The sequence below is a fragment of the Corvus moneduloides genome, chromosome 4 (genome assembly GCF_009650955.1).
Source record: "Corvus moneduloides isolate bCorMon1 chromosome 4, bCorMon1.pri, whole genome shotgun sequence".
NCBI classification, from domain to species: domain Eukaryota; kingdom Metazoa; phylum Chordata; class Aves; order Passeriformes; family Corvidae; genus Corvus; species Corvus moneduloides.
In genome coordinates, this window is record NC_045479.1 from 5,127,529 (window position 1) to 5,151,013 (window position 23,485).

General features: G+C 49.4%; 1 protein-coding gene across 2 annotated transcripts in view; it reads right to left on the minus strand.

The window, feature by feature from the left end:
• Positions 1-11,974, minus strand: part of LOC116442919 (cat eye syndrome critical region protein 2) — a 101,047-nt gene extending 89,073 nt beyond the window's left edge. For both annotated transcript variants that reach the window (XM_032106591.1, XM_032106590.1), the window contains exon 1: positions 11,734-11,974. In XM_032106591.1, coding sequence (XP_031962482.1) covers positions 11,734-11,919 — 186 coding nt within the window. In that variant the 5' untranslated portion in view covers positions 11,920-11,974. The remainder of the gene's footprint in view (positions 1-11,733) is intronic.
• Between the last annotated feature and the right edge of the window lie 11,511 nt (positions 11,975-23,485).

A 23,485-nucleotide genomic window follows, 5' to 3' on the forward strand; every position in this document is an offset into this window, starting at 1 on the left:
CTGCTGAGCAGGAAGAGACATCTCCCTCTCTTCTCTCTGCTGAATACAGTCATTCCAACTCAAGGAAACTGGTTAGATCAAGAAAGTCAGGCTTGGACAGCACAATGAAGCATCCACTAATAATCAATCCCTTCACAGCAGTCTTCCTGCCAACTGGCTAAGGACTAGGCAATGATTATAAACTGTAGTTGCTACTCCAAGGAAAAACAACACAACATCATATGGCGGCCCTTAAATTCTGAAACCAGTCCTGCCTACAAAAAGAGACAATTCTTTCTAACTGCCTGTCCCAAAAAAACCAGCCCTGAAATCCAAAGCTGGGTTCATCACAGCTTGTATTTCACTAGTCACAAAAAATCCCCAACCAACCAAAAAGCAATAAAGCTTCCATCACTGAGGTTAACAGAAAATTCTAGGAGTGCTGGGAGGGTGAGTTTAACACCTCCCAAGATACCATTGTCACCCCGCTCTTGCTGGCATCCCACTCACTACCTGAGGAGGTGTGCACGGGAGAAGCTGGCAGGACAGGGCTGCCCCAGCACTCATTAACCAGCACAGATGCAATTCGAGCCCGACTTGAGCACAAGCCACTGAAGCAGCCACCTGGGGACCTGCATTCCTTGACAGCTCTGCCGCCCCGCACATTCCAGCCCCCTCGTCCTCCGGCCCTGAAACCAGGTCAGGGAGGCACAGCATGACCTGATCTCCACCTCTGATAGCACCAAGCCCTGTCTCGTCCCCTCTTGCCACCCTTGCCACAGTCAGGCCAGATGTGTTGCTTCCCCGCAGTGAAAAGCGCAGAGCAAGGACACAGATACCCATCCAGGCATGTGCAGGGACACCCTCTCAATGCCACAGCTATTTGCAGATCAGCCATCATCCAAAACTTCCCAAAATGACAAAGTCCGGGCATTTGGCAGGTCACATGTTTAGTACAGAGAGCAGTTTGTTCCACCAAGGGACTCGCAACACCCTCCCAAATTACACATTGCCCTTTAGGGGATGCCACAGCAGCTGGAATCAGCTCGCTCCTCACATTCCTTAATAAGCACTTCCACTGGAGAGCAGGGTGGATGCAGGGCATCAGCTGCAGTTAGTCATGACTGAGAGCTGGGCTCCCTTTCCTCATGCTCCCAGCACTATCTGCAGTCTAAGAATATCCAGCACCACCCACCCTGCTGGGGCAGGGGGAGTCAAGTGGTCCGAGCTCCCAGGCGTTACAGGTCTCCCTGCTAGAGGAGACTTCCACTCTGCCTCCCCCAAGCAGCAGCCTTCAGCGGGGCCCCTCGATAGCTGGTTGAGATCCTACAGATCATGGAAAGATAATCCATTGCACTACTAATGCACTACTGCAGCTGTCCATGGAGAAAATCCCCTTTCAACCAAAAAAAACCCCTCAAGCCCTTTGATCCTCTCCAACTCACAATTATCTTAAGGGCAAAATAGTCTTCAGTGCCTCGGCACCTTGTATCAGGCTGAAAGAATGGAAATCGAGACTGCTATTCCCTGTTTATTCTACATGGCTGCCCTGTCCGACAAGACAAGCTGCTCCAGCCTCTTCAGCACAGGCAAACAAATCCTGACGGGTAGATATCTGCATAGCTGGGTGACCAGAGCCACACTGAAACCTTTTTCTGGGGAAAAATTGTTTGTTTGTTTTGTTTTGCCTTTTTTTAAAAAAAGCCTGAATTTCTAAAAAAGAGTTTTGCACTATTCTGGTTTTGTGCAAGACTCTCAGCTACAGGGAAGTTTAACTGATTTCAGCTGCATGTTCAGCACTGACTACAGAATGAACAATTCACAGGCTCACCATCTAACTCCAATTTAAAACTTTTCTAACCAGAACGTTAACTTGAAAAAGAAAAAATGAAATGTAGCGAGGCTTGATGTAGCCCAAAACCCTTTCACGGAGGGTTTTACTGACAAGGTTTCTTCCCCAGGTGCCCTCACTGCTGCGTGACCTCTTGTTACCTGTGCAGGCTCACTCCACCTGCTATCCAGGGCTGCAGCGCGATAAGCGCTTCTTTCAGCAGAAGTGGCAGCTATAAAAAGCCCTTCCCCTCCCCGCTGCCTGTTTCCATTCCTGTGCCACTGCCTCAGTCATGCTGGTACAACCCTTTTGTGGGGCTGTGGAGGGAGCTGGCTGGGGGAACTGCTTCTGGTGAGGCATAGCTCACTTTAAAGAAAGAAGCGTTGCGGTTTTTAATGCGGGCAAGCAGTTTTGCTGCCAGCCGAGATGGTGGCAGGAGCTGCTGTGGGAAGGCAGCTTGAGAATTGATGTCCTCAGGTTCCACCAGCCACTGCTCCTGAGTCCACGCTAGCAACGCAGGGAAAAACAGCCACGTGATGGCCAACTCTCCATGAAGAACACAAAAATATGAAAGAAAAAAAAAGTCCCTTCTCTAATGCTCCGAAATCCTTTTCATTTCAGGGGTACTACGGTATATAACGGTTTTTAGAAAACTCATCCAAAAATCCCAACAAAGTACTACTCCTTGTGCACATTTCTCCATCAATCCACCACTAATAAGTTTTGAATTCTCGACTGGCTCAACCTAAAGCAACAGGAGTGCCGGAGCCTTGGACACGCTTTCCTAGAGGGAGTGCTCAGCATACTTGGCCACTCCAATCATCCCAAACATGTTTACATGCCAATGCACCCATGTGGCCTGGGAAATGCACGGACTCGACGTGATCTTTGCAAGAGGAGGGCGCAGTAAAGAGGAGAAGCAAAGGGAAGCACTGAGAAATGTCATACGCAGGGGCACGCAGGGCTGCCATCTTCCATGCTCAGACTGGGAGCCCTTCTGAAACCAGGACCCACTTTCTCTTGCAAGTACAGTGTATTTTGCATTTGCAAATGCATTTCACTTCCACAGAGAGCCGTTAATGTTGTGTATTCAGGGGACATGAAGAGGCTTACATGGTGGGCCAGTAAGGGTTACAACTAAGTGAGGTCACCAAATACCACAAGAAAGCATGGAAGGGGTCTTTTTCCTTGCTTATTTTTCAGCATTTGAACCTTCCCAGCACACCAGAAGAGGGAGCCTTTGACTCCTCTCCCATGCTCATCATTTGTTTTATATTAGCAACAATGACAAGCTCTATTAAGAGTCAAGCTCTTTAAGTGAACTCTAACCCTTTGCCTCCTAAAACAAACAAAAAAACCCAAGCAAGCAAGCAAGCAAAAAAAAAAAAAGCCTCCAACCACAACCCTCTTTGCCTTGTGTTATAGATATATAAATATTTTTGCTGCCACACAACTCCCTACATAGAGGGCTCACCAGAAAGGAGAATACTAGATCTGCCTTCCAGCCCTCCAGCCATACAAAGCTCCAGCCCCTTTATAGCAGACTTAGCTGGAGAGAAGGAGCCAGAGAATTAATGGCTTTACCAAAGAGAAGGAAAAAGACCCTCCAGAGCTCCTTTTACATCACCAGCCCCAGCAACCAGAACTAAACTACGGCTAGAGTTTCAAGAGCCACAGTGGATTGACCCTGCAGCTTGCAACCACCAAAAGCAGGAGGTCCCGCTCCCACCACAGGACTACAACCCCTGCAAAAACCCGGCCAGGGCCCAGCGAGCAGCTGGGATGGTGCCAGGAAAGGGGCAAACCACAGAGGCAGAAGCGTGGCTGAAGCGAAGGCTTGAAAGGGAGCGAGATCTTCTTTCTGGCAGCCAAAATCCTTCTGGCAGCCGGCAGCCCCCAAAGCAGAGCTTCGTGTTTCACTGCCCCCTCGGCAGTGCATGTGCTCTCCTTCCCACCAGGCTGAAGGAGTCAGCTTGACCACACTGATGCAAAAACCAACAAAGACACTCCCCCTCCGTTACTGAAGCAAGGTAAGTTACTGCAGGGAAGAGCTGATCCAGTGTGAGTGCACCCAAGGGTGAAGAGCTTGCACTGTTCAAATCAGACCAGTCCAAAAACTACACTAAACTGGTGGCCTAGCCCAGGGTAGGGGTCCCTGAGGACCATTACGCCCCTCATGTTTCTAATAATTTGGTGTTAACTTTACATGCTGCCTTCCCCAGCCAGCCCTCAGCAGTCCTACCCCGGATAATACCAGCAGCTTTGCTTTTTCAGTGGAAAGCTGGTGTTTTAGTTAAGCATTTATAGTATATAAAGAGTTTGTCAAGAAGTTGAGCCAGCCCTGAAAGGAGTTGCCACATTGGGCTGCAAGACCACCTCTGAGCAAAGCAAAGACCTTGACTGCCATCGGTGCTTAGTGTAGAGTTATTCCCCCGTCCCTTGTAAAGGCGGTCCATAAAGCTCCCCCCAAAAAGCAGAAAAATGAGTGTTCTGCCAGTAAGCAAACTGCACTCTCACCACTTTTCCCCATCAGCTGTTTGCTGTTCCTCACACAAAAGGCTGCAAACCCCTCCTAATTGCAGGAGCCTTCCACCTAACAGACCCTGCTCTCGAGGCCCTCCTCCCCAGGAACTGGGGGAGAACTGGGGCACAATAGGAAGGAGACCGGCTAAAGGGAATAGATCTGTTAAATTAACGCATTTTCTGTCAACCAAATCAGCTGCCCCTAGTGCTATTGTTGGTGAAACAATGGAGACCCCAGGAATGGGCACCCATTAAAAGGAACAAGCCTGCTGAAAGGATACACTCTGAGGCACAGCCTTGTGTGTTTAACAGGATTCTCTACTGTAAGGAAGGAGGAATCACTAGGCTGCATTGTTCCCACCACCACAGCAGATGCTGTTGCTTCTGGTAACGAGGAGGGGGAGAAAAAATTTTTAAAAAAATTCATACCTACCTACAATAAGGTTTACACGATAAACTTTTAATTCGGGAATTTTACCTCCTTGGCTGTTGTCATTTCTACCCACAGCCCTTTTCTTGAGGAGATTTTTGCCTGAAAGAAGTCTATGAAAGCATCCATTGCCATTACAAAAGTTAATTCTTCACCCTTCATGCAGGCACTTAACAGATGCCAGGGGCAGAATGGCACAGCTCTGCCGGCATTATGCGCTGGGAGAGAAAGACCGCAGTTAAGCAGGTCTACATATAAAACTGCAACACTTTAAAGGTGTTACTTTTAGCTGGTTTGGTCAGAGCAAATTCCACAAGGAAAAACTTTTGAGGCCTAATTTAGAGGCGCTGTGCAGAAGTTTAAATCGGCTGATTGAATTGGCACGGGTTTTTTTGTGGTATTTGGGTGTTCTTAAGCAAAACAAAGTCATATTTAAGCTCCTACACAAAATACTATTTTTTTTTTCTAGTGGGGAAAGACTCGCACCTGATTGTCTTAAATCAGTCTTAAAATCAGCTTAAACTGTTAAACTTGTGGGTACACAAACACTTCAGCTAACACCAGGCATGATTTTCAGTGTCAGCTGTGCCAGCAGAAGAACTGCCTATACTAACACCACATAAATTCTGTAATATCAGCCTCCATGTGCTCCATCGAATCTCTGAAATTCTTACCGTGTTCCTCCTTCTCTTCTGCCTTCGACTGCTGCAGTCATTCCCCAACTCCCCTGTCACCTAACTCAGATCCATTCAAAATGTTGTTGTCAAAATAACCTTCCTTACCCATTGTTCAGACACCCTTTGGCTTCGTGCACTCACTACTTGTTCCTTTTCATAGGCTTAAGATAACGTTTTAACTCACATATCAGCCTCCTGAACCACCTATTCCTTTTTTGTTGTTGTTTTTTGTATCCAATTACACTAGAGTATCATTATACAAAATGTAAACACGAGTGCAAAAGTTTAAGATCTACAGTTCGGAAAGATGTGACTTGCATTTGAAATGGAAACTGATACAATGCTGCCCAATTTGCAGACCACTTGAAACAACAGCTCTGAGAAGTATCTCTCTGCCTCCCCCCTCCATTAATCTCAATGAACTCTAGAGCCCAACACGGACACGTAGAGTGTTAATGATTCTATTATGAACAGAATAACCAAGACAGCAAAAGCGAAGACCAGCAAAGCAAGAGCTGGCGCTGGAGCAGACAAGGGGAGAGGGATGGGGCACTGCAGCAACTGAACCAAACAGCGGATGGGACAGGTAGAAAGAACAACAAAACCAGTATCAAGCCTTGATTTTGTTTTGTTTTTTAAACAACAAACACCCAGCTCGCACCCTCTACTCTGGTGAAGCTGGTGCTGCCCAGGGGAAGCAGAACCATCACAGAGTGACTGTAGTACATATCCCAAATTCACACAGTGGTCCATAAATGGGTCCCTCCACAAATCAGGACCAACACTTTCTTTTCAGTCTATTTGAATTCCATAATCTTTTCCAACCCTGTCTACTCTCTGTACAGCACCTCTCCCTGCACTGCCAGTTACTCCACCTTTCCTCGGACAACGTGTTTTTCCTAAAGCAAGGTGCTTCACAGGAGAGGGAAGTTTTAGTGAGCAGATCTATTGTTCGCTGCTGCTTCAGTCACTGCTCACTCCCTTCCATTTCAATGTTGCCGACTGTGAACAGGCAAATGGCAAGAGCGGCGGACGTCCTCATGACCGAACTATTCTACTGAAAAGGCGTTTAAACCCAGAACTACCCTCAATGATCACAGCTGACCACCATGAATTCACCAACATTTTAATCAGCTTGCGGCACCTTCTTGCTGCATTGATCTTACTTAGATTTTAAATTCTTCTGCTCAGAAACTACCTGGCCATCTCAACTATCACAGAGCAGGATGAGGCCCCAGTAGACGTTGTATATGCTACTGTAATACAAATAATAATGCAGCACCAGACCCGAATAGCTACAGAGGGGTGAAGGCTGTACCCGGGTACCGTACCCTACTGTCCATGTAATTAACCCCATACAAGCCACTGACAGAACAGGAAGGTTGTGCCATTTTGGTGTCATGGATCCCAAGAGACACACCCAAAGGGCAGAGCAAGGGGATCCACAGAGAATTCTCAGCAGGACTTAACGTGATAGGACAGCAGAGGTCAGAGCATATTTGGCCATCCTGCTCTCACTAGGAAAAGTTCTTTTCAAAGTATCAAAATTCTAACACTCTGTTTAACACATTAATTTTTTTCTTTCTTTTAAAGCTGTATCTGATTTGCACAGATAGAAGAAACCCTGTTCTCTGCTCTCTCCTTCTCCAGCTCTCCCTCTCTCCACACTCTTCCCTCCTCCTGGGGGACCCAGGGGAGCAGTAGCAGCCGCTGGTTTCTAACAGCCACATAATATTCCTGACAGAAAGAGCCTGTTCAAGAACTGCCACGGAGATACCACACTACAGAAGGAAAAAGGTAGGCAAGAGCAGCAGTGCCCTGCCTGTGGGTGGGAGGAATGTACCTAAAGCCAGAGCCAGAGCCTGAAGTGCCAGGAAGGGGCAAGAGGCAAGCTTAAAGCTGTAGTGAAGTTAACAGCAGAGGCAATTTGCCCAAAGGCGCTTTTAAAAACCACAGGAAAAGATTTATGTTTTCCCTGTGTAATGTGGCTTTTCCCCCTTTTCCAAATAAACTAAGTTAACAACAATGTTTTGACTATTTTCAAGCACGTTGTGGAAAGTCACCTCCCCTCGACCTACCCAGGCAGAAGTCCCTAAATGTTTGAGTCCACAGCTCCTGGGAGCACATGCCAAAGAGCTGGGTGGCTACGCCACACTGGCTCCTGTCCAGCGTTTCCAAGTTGCGCTGAAATACGGTTGAAAACGTTAAATATTCTCCCAATATTTTTGATACAAACAATCCCCACAGCTGCCAGGAGGATATTTCAGTTGCAGAGGGGAAGGGCACATGGCCAGAAGATACTTTGACACAAGAGGTGTCCCACATTACAGTCCAGTCTTGAAGAGGGAAATAAATCACTCCCTATCATCACTTGCACTAACTTGACTGTGGAAAGCATCCTTTCTGTCCATCAAGGCAATGACAACCAAAAGAAATGACGTGCCCCACACAGCCACACCTCCTCCTGCCGCAGTGCTGTTAGAGTAGGTAAGGACAAACTCACTGATGCAGATTAGTTTGATGCAGGGAGGTTGGATCAGATGACCCAGTGTGGTCCCTCGCAACTTTACCCATCCTGTGATTCTGTGATTTTACAAACCACCAAGAAATATGCCATGACAACCAAGCCAACACAACTAAAAGAGCACTTTTGAAGTGGCATGAAAGTTTTGTACAGCAGATGGCTGACAAGGCAGCCATTTAAAAGCCAGAAGAAAAAAAAACAACCAACCCACCCCAGAAGGCAGAAGTGCTCTCTGCCATCCTCAGATCCATGTAAAAACACGGCATGAAGCCGAACACGTCCCGAAGCACCCGCTTCTGTCCCACTGAACTTTTGACCTGCTGGCGGTGGCTGAACCCCTCCTGAGTCCATTGCCGGGTGATGCTGCAGCAGAGATTTAGAAAGACGAACCTCGTCAGGCGCCTGCATCTGCCAGAGCCAGCATGAGGGCCAGCTGTGCCCACCCCCTCCCCAAACAATGCCCAGGGTCCAGCCTGATGGATGCGCCTTTTTCTTTCTGGACATCCCTTTCCCTGCAGTCTCTGGCTACACACCGGTCCAGCAAAAGGAAAAACAAAACATTTGCTTCCCAGGTTCCTGCCACTCAGCTGCTGATGGCAGCCCCGCATCTGGCAGCCTGGAAGCTTCATTTTCTTTTGGGCCAATAAGTAGAGGGTAAAGGGTTTGCATTTATAAAAGTGAAGAGGTGGAAAAAAAAAAAAAGAAGAGAAGATTTCCATTCTGCCTCTGTATATTACTAACGACCCCAAATTTCTCAAATACCCTCAGCAAATCTGCTCGGCATGGGAGCGATGGGTCTAGATGGCCTATCATTACAGAGCCTTCCAGCTAGCTATGGACAGATCCACCAGAAGAAAAAAAATATCAGGTGGGAAGGGGTGGGGGGGGGGAGGGCAGGAGGGGAGAAAACCAAAAAATAGCTAGGGCTTTTAAAAAATGTCCAACAGAACACCACAAATTGGAAGATCAGGTTTTGTCTGGTTTGAGGACTGCAGGGACGGTAGCTGTGAAACCTTAACCTCACTCGCCTGCTGAAATTGGAGGGAGAGTGAGAGCAGGGGATATTTGTTTCAAGCAGAATTAGGGCTTGTTTAAAACTTTTGCCTTTTGTAACGATGTTGTAAGAGTTTAGCACCAAACTCCCCACTGGAGATACACTGGTATCAAAAACAGCAAAGAAAAGAGCCACCAACCAGAATTTAAGCTCAGAGGAGCTCAGTTCTCCTAGGAAGGAGAGAATATCCAACAAGATCCAGCTGCATCCAGCATAAGACAGAGTTGGACAAACATCAGCTGTGAAGCTCAAGGAGTTTGAGCATGACCATCCTCCAGCTGAAACCCTCTGAGCCTGAGATCTCCTTTTCTCCTTCCACATACACAGATTGACTCAAAGCACCCATTTTACTCTGCACCCAAATGGATTGGGGTAATCACCCCTGGGTTACACATGAGGGGCAGTGACTCTTGAGGGGAGGGGCACTCCTTAATCCACTGGTGTTCAGCCACAAGCACAGCTCCCCACAATAAACAAAGCTAAAGCAAGAAAATATACATGAGCACAGACTCACTTTTTATGGCTAGCTAGGGTTTTATTTCCCCCTAACATGTGCTTTAAATCCTAGCATCTCTACAAACCCCTAGAAAAATAGCCACCTCCATTTTATTCAGACACCCCTGAAACTCAAGCATGTCTCAGAGGTAGCAGTGAGACAGCCAGAAGGGGCACTGACATTATTAGGTCAAAAACCATAGAAGAAATCTTCCTTATGCAGCTAAATAAAGCACAAATTTTAAAAAAATCACACAGAGCAGTACTCTTAGAAAAAAGTGTAAGTCTCATAGCTGGCCACTGGTTTCAAACCAATTTGGGCAAGCTCTTTGTGCAAAGATCTGTTCCCAGACATCCCTGAAAACAGCGATGAGACTGGAACAACTACACCAGGCAAGAGGTAACAAGATGGTGAGCTTCAAGGAACAGCAACTTTGGAAACTGCTCGAGCTGGGCTGCTCACGCTGTGCCGGGGAAGGAGATTTACTCCACGTGCCTGAAGAAGCAGAGTTCTGACAGCCGCATCCGTCCTCTCACAGCATCCCGATTTTAACCGCAATTTCCACCGACCCTCGAACAAACGCCACGCTTTAAAACCCATTTCTGCCAAGGGTTGCATGCCATCCACGTGCACGGAGTTTTTTGGCGATGTTTTCAGTGTGCTGCTTCTGCTCTGCAACACCCCCCGCACCAACGCGCCCGCACTCCTCCTCCTGCTCCCGGGCATCCCCCCCCCCAAAAAAAAAGCAAGTTAATTTGTTCCGAGTGATGATGTTAACTCCCCCAGCCTAAGCGTGCTCCAGGAACCAAAGGGGAGCCCACATTTACTTCATTTGTGAAGCAAGCCAGATGCTAATTGCCTCCAAAGGTGAAAGGCTAGTGCCTTGGCCCTTTTATCATTGTAAATTCAGGTTCCTTCAAGACTTTGCGCTGCTGGGCCCGGAGAGCCTCCCCCTTTAATGGTTTGGCATCAATAGGAGGGGGAGGGGAGTTCCCTGTCGCAAGAAGTTGCATCATTGAGAGATCTTATCCCCTTTCAAGATTTCGTACCGCATAAGGGATTCCCCCTCTTCAGAAATTCACATCCTGCTCGAGGAGTTTTGCTCTTTAGGACTCCGCGCATCTCATTGAACTTTTAAGCATCTTTGGAATTCGCATTCACGGGGCAATTACTGTCTTTAAAAAACACACGCCACCACGTTATTCACCCGGTTTATTGCCAACGCGCTGGCAAGAATAGCTTTTCACAGCAAGCACAAAAGATTTCCTACCAGGACACACTTTGTTTGTAACATTTGTAGCCAGCGCACAAAATATTTACGGGACATTAGCGGCGCACATGAAAATAAGTAAATAAAAAAAAAAAAAAAAAAAACCCAAACCCAAACAACCCAACAAGAAAGTTACACGGGAAAACGGGTAAGGAGGTACGAAAGCGGAGAGCTTTCCCTCCGTGAGGGACAGGGGCGGTGGTGAAGGCACCGTCGATCCCCCCGGCGGCTCCGCTGAGCCGCACAATGAGCGGCGCGGTGCCCCGCGGAGCTCTCCGGCCTCGCCGGGATGCGGGAGAAAGGCTCGGCAGGACCCTCCGCGCCCCCCACCCCGCGGCGGCACCGGCCAGGTGGGGACCCCCACCCGCAACAAAAGGAGCCGACCCGGGCACAGCTGAGCGGGCTGGGGAAACCCCCCAACAACAGCCGCTGGCACCCGCGGGGGAGGTGGGGGGTTACCGGCCCGGGCCCGCCTCTCGCCGCCACCATTTTGGGCACGGGAGACCCACCGCGGGCTCCGTGCCGCGTCCGTCCCCCCGCCACCTTTGTGTGCGGACACCGGCCCGGCGGAACAATGCGGCCCGGCGGGGCCGGCCCCGCTCCGCCCGCGGCCGCCCCCGCCGTGCGCCCCGCCGGCCCTGGAGCGGGGGGCTCCTGCCCGCCGCCGCCCACCGGCGCCCGGGACGGGCGCGCCGAAAGTTTGCGAACGCGCCCCGGAGGGACGGGGAAGTTGCCGGGTCCGCCGCAAGCGGAGGGGGACACGCCGCGCTGCATCACGTCGGAATCCAGCGCCTCGCCGGGGGCCGGGGGGTGCCCCCCGCCACATCGCGGGGCAGCGGCAGCGGCGTGCGGGATCCGCCGGGCAGCGGGGGCGCAGCGGGGACGGCGGCGGGGACGCAGCCCGCGGGCTGTCCGGCGGGACGGGGCGCGGCGTCCGCGGGGCTCTCACCTCGATCTCGAAGTCGGGCAAGCGGAAGGCGGTGCGGAAGAGCGAGCAAAAGTGCGCGATGGCCGGGACTTCCCACCAGGAGCGGAGCTCGTCCAGCGCCACCGCAGCCGCCGCCTCGGGGCCGCCGGTGCCGGCTACGCTGCCGCCGCCGCCGCCGCCGCAGCCGCCGTCCTCCTCCGGGCACATCTCCCGCGGCCGCCGTCCGCCCGCTCGGTCGCTGCCTCCCTCACTCCGCGGGCGGCTGCGTGTGCCGCCGCCGCTCGGCGCTGCGGCCCCGCCCGCCCCCCGGCGCCACGCCGCTCAGCGGCCGCCCCCCGGCGGCCCCGCGCTGCCCCCTCGCTGCCGCCCGCGCACGGGGCGGCTCAGGGCCGGCGGGGGCGCTGCTGCTGCTGCCGCTGCCCCCCCTACCGCGGGCGGCCGCCGCTGCGCGGGCCCATCCTCACCACCCTCACCACCCTCATCACCCTCATCCTCCGCCTCCCCGCGCCGCCGCCCGCGCCCCGCGCAGGAACCGCCGCGCCGCCGGGAACAGATGGGCGCGGGAGGGCGGGGCGGGGCGCGGGGCGCGGGGGGCGTGTCACGGGGCCCCGGGGCCAATGGGAAGGCGCGGCCGCGCGGGGGGCGGGGCGGAGCGGGCCCGGCGGGGCGGGCGCGGGGAGGGGACAAAAGGCGTGAGGGCGGGGCGGGCGGGGCGGCGCGCGGCCGGGCACGAGGAGGGGGCGGGCCCGGCGCTCATCACAACAACAGGCCCACGGCGCCACGGACACGCCCACAGGGGCGGGGGCAGCGCGGCGGCCGGGGCCGGCGGGCCGGGGCTTCCGCTCGCTCCGGTGCTCCCGGTCCCGGTCCCGGTCCCTTGGCTGGTCACTGGGAGCGCCCGGGAGCTACCGCGGATGGCTCCTGGGTGCAGCGAGCCCCTGGGAATCCCCCAGGGTTTCTGCTCTCACTCGTGCCTCTGAGTGAGGGAGCCCGAGCGGCGCTTCTTGTTCTCCGCGTGCGCGGAGGAGCCGCACAGCCTTCGGAGTGTCACCCGCACTCCCAGTGCCTTCATTCCTCCTGAAATGAAGAGCAACGCTGCCCTGTTTTGAGTTGCATTAGGGGAAAATATTCAGCAACAAATAGGTATTAATGACCTGCTTGTGGAACTGCCTTAATGGGACCGAGCTTCCGTGAAACACCAAGCAGCTGTGACTTTGTGTGCTGTCACTGCATCACCTGACAGCCTCTCTGTGGCCACCACAGTCCAGCTGCAAAACAGGTACAAAGGATCACTGTGCCCAGCTGCCTCGGCTCAGGGTCCTACCTCCAGTGAAACCTCTGTAAAACTGGTGTTCAACCACAGTCACGGCACAGCAGAGATTTGCCGAGCTTAGGCTGTGGCTGAAGGCAATTCCTTCAGAACTGGACTAATCCCATGGGCTGGTCTTAACTAGCGTGGATGCAAGGAAGCAGTAAAATGCCTGAGTTGGAGTGGGAGGGGGATATCCCCTTTCAGGAGCAGCCTGAAGATCCAAGGGGGAAAACACACTGCAGATATCCCACTCTGACTTGGAGGCGTCAGAGAGGGAAATGCTGGTGGCCTCAGTCAGCGTCATCGTATTGCTGCTGAGCTAACACCTGCTGACATAAAGCAGTCTGATTTCAGAGTCTCCAACAAGCATGTACTTTTGAGGTCTCCGGGGTTTCCTCTCCCTTTTTCCCTTCAAAATGAACGTATCGACAGAGAATAAGGTGAAGGCGTAAGCTCGGTGCTGTGTCTCAGGCCACTGCCTAACAGCCTGACCGGGGAAAACTGGCTGAGCATGGGAACAGCTAGTTTAGAGAAGAAACAAATCAAGGAGCAGCAGTGTGGCTCAGCAAGAATGAACAAGCTCTAATTTCATTGCCCTTTTTCCTATCGCGGGATCAAGGGATACCCAGTGAAATTGGAAGGAAGCGAATTTAAAATGGTGCAAGGAAATATTTGTACCATGTGTAATTAACACATGGCATTTGTTACCATGAGCTTTCATTGAGGCCGGGAGATTAGCAGGATTCAGAAAAGGATTAGACATTTATATGGACACCAAGAACATTCATGGTCACATTAGACAGGATATAAATAAATTTTAGAAGGGATATAAACTGTCAGGCTTCAAGGCACAACATAACCACTAACTGATGGCGAGGGATTAGGGAAAAACTTCCCTTGTGGGCGGGTTCTTCTATAATTGTCCACTATGGGGTTTCTTGCACCTTTCTTTGAAGTATCAGAGAGTAGCAACTGTTGAAGTAAGAAGACTGAATTAGGAGGGCTACCAGGCTCATCTGGTGTGGCAGCTGCTGTGCTCTTTGGGGGTCTGTGAGGGTCGCCTGAGAAATGGAGTGGCAAAGAGGATGACACAAGAGGTACCACCAAGCCTCTTTTTCTTCAGACCCAGACCTTGCTTTCCTTTGCTGTAAATTTCACTCAGGAAATAGGTTTCCTATGCCTCCCCCACCAATGTACACTGTTTTTAAAGTGGTTTATTAGCTATCTTTCTAAGTTCGGCCTTTGCATCTGTTTTCCCTAAAAGCTTTTGACTTAGTTCATTTATTGTTTGAAGGAGACCAATATGTTATACTGAAACCCTGACTGTGTTTCAAGGCACAATGACTGCAAGACTTGATCTTGAGCAAGACAGGATCTGATCTCTTGTGTATTGTGTCTGCCTGCACTGGATCGAGCCAGCTCCAGCTGCACTGCAGTAACTGTGAGAGGAGAGGGCAGGCTAACTCAGAGCACTTTGTCAACATGGAGGATCACTATAAAGTACCAACAGCTCTGCGTGAAAAATCTCGAGCACAGAGATCCTCGGGCACAGCTTCCTCTGGGCCAGTTACAGAATTCTACAGTATTACCTAATGCCTAATTCTTCCACAGAGCTAACTTTTGGTCCCCTGGCCATGTAAGGGGAGTTTATGTTGCATTTCTGTCTTGCTCTGTGCTGGCATTCCTCCCTGAATTCCTGTAATGTCCAGCCGTGGCTTATCTTGCTGCTGCATCTCGGCTTGTTCTTGACACTAGGTCAAACAGCTTTGTAGTATCCCCACTCTCTACCCTGCTAAGAACTTTGTGAACTTTAATGAAGACTCCTAATCTCTCTTTTTGTCAGAAGAGCTACGGTACCAATTTTGCCTAATGTTTTTTTGAATTAATTTGGCTCCCTCTATCGTCCCCATTATTTCTGTTGGACTGTGTTTTCTCTTACAATGTTCTTTTTATTCCAGGATGCTGGGGGCTGCCCACAATCACTTAAGGCTGCTTCCCTTTTCTAGATTTTTACACTGTTCTTAAATTACTTCTTTAAATTTCTTATTCAAGCACAAAAATCTCTGCTCTCCCACTGCTGTTCAACAGTGGACAGAGATTTGGTGAATACACTACGGTGTTTCCTCTTCTTTGATCCATGTGCTTCTTCTCTTCCAAGCCACCCTTGGTTGTGAGTTTCCTGTCCATAACTAACAAAACCAAAGCCTGCTCTGGCCAGTGTCCTTTCCAAGTATGCTATATTCTTCTTTTGGACCATATTTTTTTTTCTAGGCTGTTGATAAGACTTCCCCTACCACTGATTTTTTAGCTCAATATCCAACCCTGGCTGCTCACTACCTTCCATACTTACACTCCTCTCCTGTCTTCTGTGCTCTTTCTCTTCCTTTCTTCCCAGACTGACTGAGGGTTGAGTCCTTGTGCCATGTAGAGCCACACTGAGGCTGATGGACCAAATCAAAGCCTCTTGTTTTTGTTGCTCCAGGTCATCTCTAGATTTCCAAACTTGCTTTCATGAGAAAAAAAGAAAAAACCCCAAACAAATTCAAAGTGCCAAAAGCAAATTAAAAAAAGGTTGTAGATCTGCAGGGACTGCATGTCCCTAGTCTTGTATGACAAATAATTTCACCTAAGAACAAAAAGAAGAGAGGAGTGTTCCCCACTTTCTCCAGAAACACCTGTCATCTGTGCCTGATCTAAAGCTTAAATGACAGGTAGATTTCTTGTGGCCTGCTTCTGAAAGGCAATGGATTACTGACAGGCACAGGTCAGTTCCTCGCCAGCTGAAGTGATATTATCATTAATAAAGATCTCTTTTAAAGGGACTCTTGAGTTCCTTGCATTTCCACCACCCGGCTTTAAGCTAAAGCCCGGCAGACTATGTTCCTATAAACTAGGTTCAGTAGGAACTGCAGTCTTCCCTTGCAAGGACTCAAAAGCACTTGCAGAAGGACCAACCAAACCTCAGACTCTGTTCTTACTGGCAGCATGTTCTCAGAAGGACGTGGCTTTGGGAAGTTCAAGTTTTCCCAATTCAGGGGAAATGCTTTAACAATAGATAAAGCCTAACATTTCTGTTTCTTCAAAACAGAACTTTTGCATTTCTGGCTGTGAAGAGCTTCATCTCCCTTTTCTAGCCTGTCTGAATTTTACTGCTTCCTTCTTTGTGTTGACCTCCCTCAACATCTATCACCAGCAAATCTCACTGCCTTTGCTTCTCTTTGCTGAGTTATGGAGTAGAAGACAGATGTGATTTCACCTGCTACTTTCGCCCCAAGTTACTTCTTCCTTGTAGGATTCTTCATATTTGGATCCATCTTCAAGTTGCTTGTTCCCTTTTCAATGCCTCCTGAAGAGATTTTGTGGTTTACATAGCACAGTTGAAAAGCCTTCCTGAACAGAGCAGAGGCTGCAGTACTCAGCCCTGGGAGGTCTGGCTTTGATCCCTGGATCTGCTTTTCCTACTCAGACAACAAATCAAGGAAACTGAGGCACACACAGTGAAAATGAAGGCACAGATTTTTCTGGGTAATGCTGGAGCTAGAGCCATGGAGGCAGCCACGGGGATCACAGAAGAGGTGTGGAAGCAGATGAGAAATTTTGCTTCTTTCAACTAAACCAGGAGAGTCAAGAGAAAAAAGCCACGTTGCATTTTGATAATTACTTCTTTTGAGCCACTAGTTATGATTTCATAAGAAGTAGGGAAAGCAGTGGCACACAAGATGCATGAAAGCCAACAGGAGTGGTTGAAAGAGAGCAAAACAGATTTGACGGAGGACAGCACTGTAGTCAAGAGACTGTGTAGGATGAGAGAGATACAAGGGAAGCAGGGGATGAGAGAAGCTGGTAAATACTCTGAGAGGGGGAAGTAAATACATCTCCTTCCTAATTAGCAGCGAGTAAGGAAAAGTCTGTAGTCACAAACACTTGTGGAGTGGAAGGAGCTGGAATGCAGTGAGGGAGAGAGAGAGAGAGAGAGAGAGAAAGGGTGAGGAATGTCTGAGATGGCAAAGTCAGGGAGGGAGAAGCTGAATGAATGAAGAAATGCACAGTGAGGGCAAGGTCTGCTGGTGAGTGGGATGCTGCAGGGCTGAAGAAGAAGGTGAGATGAGGAAGGTAGAAAATGTTTGATCTAAACAGCTTAACAATGTGAAGTTTTAAGTTACCAAGAGAAAAGATGAGGGAGTCAATAAAAAGGGGAGCCAGTTGAGACATGGGTGGGCACAGACAACAGCTGTGAAAGGGAGGCACGAGCGAGAGCAGGGTCTGCCTGGACAGTGCTGGAAAGCGTGGGAGACAGGAATTGGAAGCAGAAGTAGAACAAGAGAAAACTGTCATTCCCACTTTTTTTGGCGCTGTGATGCAGTGAACCAGCCTGCACAGAGGTCGGATATATGGTATCAATACAGCTACAGTTAAACTTCAGCTAACACAAACAGGGCTGCAGGTTTAGCTGGGACACAAACATTTCTCTTTAGCTTTGAATCACCAGAAGGTTTTCCATGGTTCCTGCCGCCTGCATCCTGAGCAGTGTGGGTTTGAGGCTGATCTGCTGGAGAACCTGTTGCTTGGCCAGAATGCACTCTCCAGGCACAGACCCAGCTGTTACACCGTGGACACTGCAACTGTGAAAGAGCCATGCAGTATTTGTTTTGTCTCCTGGATGTACACATTCAGTTTGTCCAGTGTGCAAGCTAATGTGAAAGCAGTCACTCTGAGAACCTGACCTAGCATCTGAAAAACTGATGGATGCTCTTTGTAACATCCCAGATATTTACTCCACAACACTATTTTCAGCTGAACGAACCTCTGGAAAGGAGGAGTAATTTCACATTACTGAAGTGTAGCCACACTTTCCATGAAGCATAGCAGCAGTCATACACATCACCATTGGTTTAGGCAGAAAATTAGCAACACTGGGCCTCTTAAGCTTGCATCGACTCTCTTCCTTGAAAAGCACCTTCCTACTGGGAATTTGGCTAGCACTGATGTGGCAAAGCACCCTCCATCACAGCTCCTCTCCTGTGGGATTTACTGAACTACATATCAAACCAACAGATCTAAGCCTTAGGTCTCAACAGATTTTCTGCTCCTAATCCATTGGGGCTGAAAACCACAGGTTGTAACTTGATGTTCTGTCCCCTTGAGAGCAATCAACAGGCGAATGATAATTCGTGGCAATGGATTTAAAGCCAGGGAATCTGGATCTTTCCAAGCCTTCCCCAAAGAGCAGCAGAGAGGGGCCCACTGTGCAGGGGTTTGTTTGCGGTCATCCATGCTCCCAGCTGCTGCAGGGTACATGTGGCAGAGAGATGAGTCAGACACGGGCTGGCATGAACGGCCACAAAGCAAGATGGAGAGCCAGTGATCTGCCCTGGAAACCTCACTGGGAAGCGGAATGGAGACACACACAAACCTCTACGTTTTTATGCCTCCCCAGGTCTGTTGTCTCTACTCCTGCTGTCCACAGCTATTCCACAGGCAGGCAGCAGTATTTCAGCATAAACAAAGAGATATCTAATTGTTTCCAGACCAGCAGTTAGCAGTGGTGCTGATACGTGTGCCGGGTGCCCCAGGACTGGTTCCTACAGACTGCCTCCAAACCCCAGCGAGAGGCTCATTGGGATTCATGGCTGCAGCCTGGGCTCATTGGGCTCAGGTGCAGCATGCTGTGGAGGTAAAGCACTCCCAGGCAGAGGGAACAGCCCCAGACAAAATGCAGAGGATGCTGCACAGCAGGGCAGTGCTCCATGCACAGAGGAGTCCTCATCAGGCACTCCAGGAGAGATAAACTATGTTCCTTGAGGGGAGCTAAAATACCATTTTGCTTACAAGCCGTGACAATTCAGATCTCTGTTCAACACCTTCTTAGATGGGGATTAGTGGTGTCTAAGCAGAACTGGCAGAGTGGCTGAAAGTTTCTTTGTTGTAACCAGCGTTCTGTAGTCTGGACCTAGAGACGTGATATGAGGGAAAGCTGGATTTCTTGTCTGAATCTGCTGATCTCATACGCTATGAGAAGTGGTGATCACCTACTGCACAGAGCAAGATGGTTCCTGTTCAGTGCTGGTGCCAGAGCTGCTCTCCCCACGGAGCTTTCTGGGCCAGATTCAGTGTTGGTGTAAACCACTAAGCCCATATGGATTAAAAATGGTCTGGCTGTGTGCATACCAAATCCTGCAGCTGTGGCAGGGCTTGGAAAGGCAAAGCCCGTGGTGGTTTCAGCCAACACAGGCCTTTCCAAGGCTTCATTTGACACCCACCTGCTAGTTGCTTTTCCTGCTATGCTGCTTCTGTGGTGAGTGCAGCTCTCCAGTGCTAACTTGTTGTGACTTCACCAGCATCCATTTCCAACATCACCAATACCTCCACTTATTGCTGCTGCATTTGGCTAGAGAGATATTCAAATCCCATTCCTTCCACAGCAGTCAGCAGAAATTAAAAGCGATTGATCTCTAAATCTTGCTAAGAAGGGGATACTAGGTTGTGCTGATGCACGGGTCTAGAAATAAGGCAGAGTCTCACACGGGGCTGAGCAGCCATCCAAACATTAGCAGGACTGAGTCATGGTTCTAGCTCTCACTGAATTGCCCTGTGTCTGTGAGTAAATCAATTCATGTATATTTTCCTCATCTATAAAATGGGAACGATCATATTTAGATACCTCAGGGAAGCTGTGAGGCTTAATTAGTTAATGCTAGTGCCTTGTCAGTTCTCATTACCATGGTATCTCTGTGTTTATTGCTTTGAAATTGTAAAATGCTACTTACATGCTAAACATTATTATTCCAGATGAGATGGAGTGACTTAATCCAGTTTCCCTGTAAATACCAAGGGCAGAGAGTTGGCATTCCTAGTATTGGCTTTAGAGTGAGGTCTGCCCTACCTGTAGAAAAATCTCCCTGACATATAACAAAACTGATTTACTTCCAGATTCCTAATGTAGTTGCTCTTGAAACAGTTAGGCTGAACTTTTACTGGTTTACTTAACTCAGTATGTGTAATTAAACTCACCCAGGATAAACGTAATTTAAACTGGTTTGGACACAGTGTTGGTTCCAGCGTAAGGGAAACATAACAATGTCCATAAAAGACTTTCAAAACCTGTCAAGTTACTCAGAGGAAAGTGACTGGAGGCAGCTTGAAATGGGGGATGGCTGGCAGGTTCATGGATTTTAGGTGCCCAGCCTCAAAAAAAAAAGAGCTAGTGACTAATCCAGTGAGTCATCTCCAGACCTTTCCCAGAACAGTCCTGCTTGCAGCTAAGGAGTTCTGAGATACTCAGCTTTTTCTGTCGCGGGTTAAGAGAGAGCCTGACTGTCCACAGGAGCACAGCCTTGAACTCAGGGGCCATTACAAAAGACCTGAGATGCTGGAAGCAGGACGGGGGGCTGCCTGGACCCCTTCTCACGCCAGCCTCTCCAGTAGCTGTGTCAGCTGAGGGGCGGGGCCTGGGTAGCCAAGGGCTGACAGTAGCCTGGAAGAGGCAGGCTGCTGCTCCCACTGCATTTCCAGAGGGGCTGGCAAATGGCTTTACATTTTGCATTTTGCAGGTATCAGTTCCATTCTTCCAAGGCACCAGAAGCACACCCCTGTACATCAGCCTGGTGCTCAGCTCAGAAACGTGCCTCCCCAGGGCTGGAAACAGCCACACATTGACAGTGGCTGCTCACCTCTCTTTGTCACCAGCCCAGTTTAAACCAGCAGTGCAGAAGTAGAAAGAAAAGACCTGCTTGTGCTATTAATGACACTGTCATCCACTGACCCCTCCAGCTGGTTCACTTTTACCAGCTCTCACTAAACACCTGAGGCTCAGCTCCAGAGGTTCCCATGCTAGCAGGATATCAGTACAAGCTGCTAGTGCTCCTCACAGTTAGGCAGGAAGGATGCCATAGGCTTCTGAGCAGAGATCTGATAAACAGATCACAGTCCTGGCCAGAAGAACCTCTGTTCCTGTTCCCAGCTCCCCAAATAGCTCTGCCAATGTACTTCTGCTTTTTCTGGAGTTCAAGATGAGGATCCTGCTGCAAGCCACCTGCCTGTGGAAGTACTGACTTGTTTTAAACCTATGACCCGATGAAAATACAAGTAACTAGGCAATGGAGAAAGGCCTGCATTGGCAGGGAGAAGGGCCAGCTGATTTATTCCTTCTTCTGCACTTAACAGCTTTCGAGGTTTGGATTTCCCACATCCAGCCTTCCTAGTTCACCTTCGTGTCTAAGCCTCATTTTCCTGCTGGGAAGAGAGGAATGTATGCCAGCAGCTCCGTCTGCCCCAGCCCCTAAGACACTGTCTGCTTGGCTAGACCATGGCATCAGAAAAACCCAACCACTCGAAGTTAATCACCTAGATCAACACTCCCGATTTGCAAAGTCCTCAGCAGCCAACCACCCTGCCAGTTATCTGAGGGGCCATCTCTCCCTTCCCTGTTCCCAGGGGCCACTCCCAGCAATGCAGGCAAAATGGGGTAACTTTGCTGGCAGCTGGATGACCCCGCTTTATGCTCTGGGTGAGGGCAGAATCTGCCCCCAAGCCCCAAAATGTGGCGGGAAGGCTTTGATTTATACATCCAGACAAAGCCCCATAGGGAACAGCCGTATGGAAATAAAACCTATTATGCTTCACAATTAGAGAGGGGAAAAGCTTAGGGTTAAAATATGAAGTGGCCAAGCTATTAACCTTCTCATTTAAAATGAATGGTCACTAAATTACAGGGCACATCTCCTCCCTCCTCCTCCAAAGAATGGGCTTTATGAGGAAGAGCTGAGGGTGTTTAGCCTGGAGAAAAGGAGACTCGGTGGGGACCTTACTCTCTACAACTACCTGAAAGGAAGTTGTAGCAAGGTGAGTGTTGGTCTCTTTTTCCAGGTAACAAATGGTATGACGAAAGGCAATGGCCTCAAGTTGTACCTCAAGAGGTTTAGGTTGGACATTAGGAAAAATTTCTTCACCGAAAGGGTTGTCAAACACTGGAACAGGCTGCCCAGGGAAGTGGTTGTGTCACCAGCACTGGAGATATTTAAAAGACATGTAGATGTGGCTCTAGGGACATGGCTTGGCAGTGCTGGGTAATGGTTGGGCTTGATGATCACAAAGATCTTTTCCAACCTAAATGCTACTGGTCCGTTATGCGAACGAGCAATAAAGCATAATTAATCCTGCTCTGAAAAGATGATCAAATACTGGCAGTGAGCCACAGCTGAGCCTGAGGGGGCTGAGAAACTTAAATCAGAGAGCCAGCACAACAGGCAAACAGCAAATCCTCCCACCACCTCCTGTCACCACAAACACCCAGCTAGGGCTGTTCCTACCAGTGACACAAAGTGTGCAACCTCACCTGGACTCCATGGGGGAAAAGCTCAGTTTCCACGGGGCAAATATGTGTTCAGGGAGGGAGGGGGATGGAATTTCCAGAGATCCTATCTTTTAAGAGGCAATGTTGTATATAGATTTTAGTCAGTCCTGGTGGTTAAAACGCCCTTGGTAGTGTTTGGGCACACATGCTCTGGGCACAGCGTGAGATGTGCTAGAGAAGTGCTCTCTCACCCACCTCGGATGGGAGATTTATGGGGCACAGTTCTCTTTCTCATGTAGAGTCTCTGAACAGCCATGACAACTCTATCCTCATCTTTCCAAAGCAAGTTGAAAGCAAAACCAAACAAGAATTCATTTAGCAAAACATTCAGATACCATTACAGCAGTGATATTAAATATAAAGCAAACTGACAACCAAAATTCCCCTGCAGCCTTTCCAACCCCAACTTTGAAGACCATTCTGGGGAAGATTAACAAACAGCAAGAAAAGTAAAGATAACTTGAAATAAAAGATAAACCAGCCAAACTAATTCCTTTGATCCAGTTGAGAAAAAAACAAAATACAGGAGGGAAAGAGCTAGCAAAAATAGTATCCTTTTATTTTTTGTGCTGGTAGTATCAGTGATCATTCTGCCTCAAGATCCCAGTTCTGACAGGGGTGTCTTTCATGCCAGGCTCCACCACTGGCTTTCCTCCCACCGTGGGGGACACAGAGGAAGGCAGAACTTCTCTGCAGTCCCAAGATTCAGTCAGAGTCAAGAGGCACTTCAAGCACTCCCCATCCTTGCCCTGCTGCTGGCTGCTGCAGCTGCTGTGCCCCATGCTGTTTCTTTGCAACACAGAGAGAAGGACAGAGGCAGATTCTCTTTTCAGGACTTAGCTCAGTGTTCTTCACCGTCTCCTTTCTCCAGGCAGAGCAGTTACTCCTATCCCTCTCTTGTCCTTTCCTAGTGAGGTGCCTTCTATGGTTTAGCACCAATTTCCTGAAAATAATAATGAGAATTAACTGAACAAGGAACCACACACTTATTTTTATTCTAAAACTTACTCCACCTGCCCATTTTGGGTGAATCCAGCCTGTAAATGCCTTTACTTAAAGGCTTCAAACAGCCTGAGACTGACTGATTTGTCCCACATGTATGTGTTTTA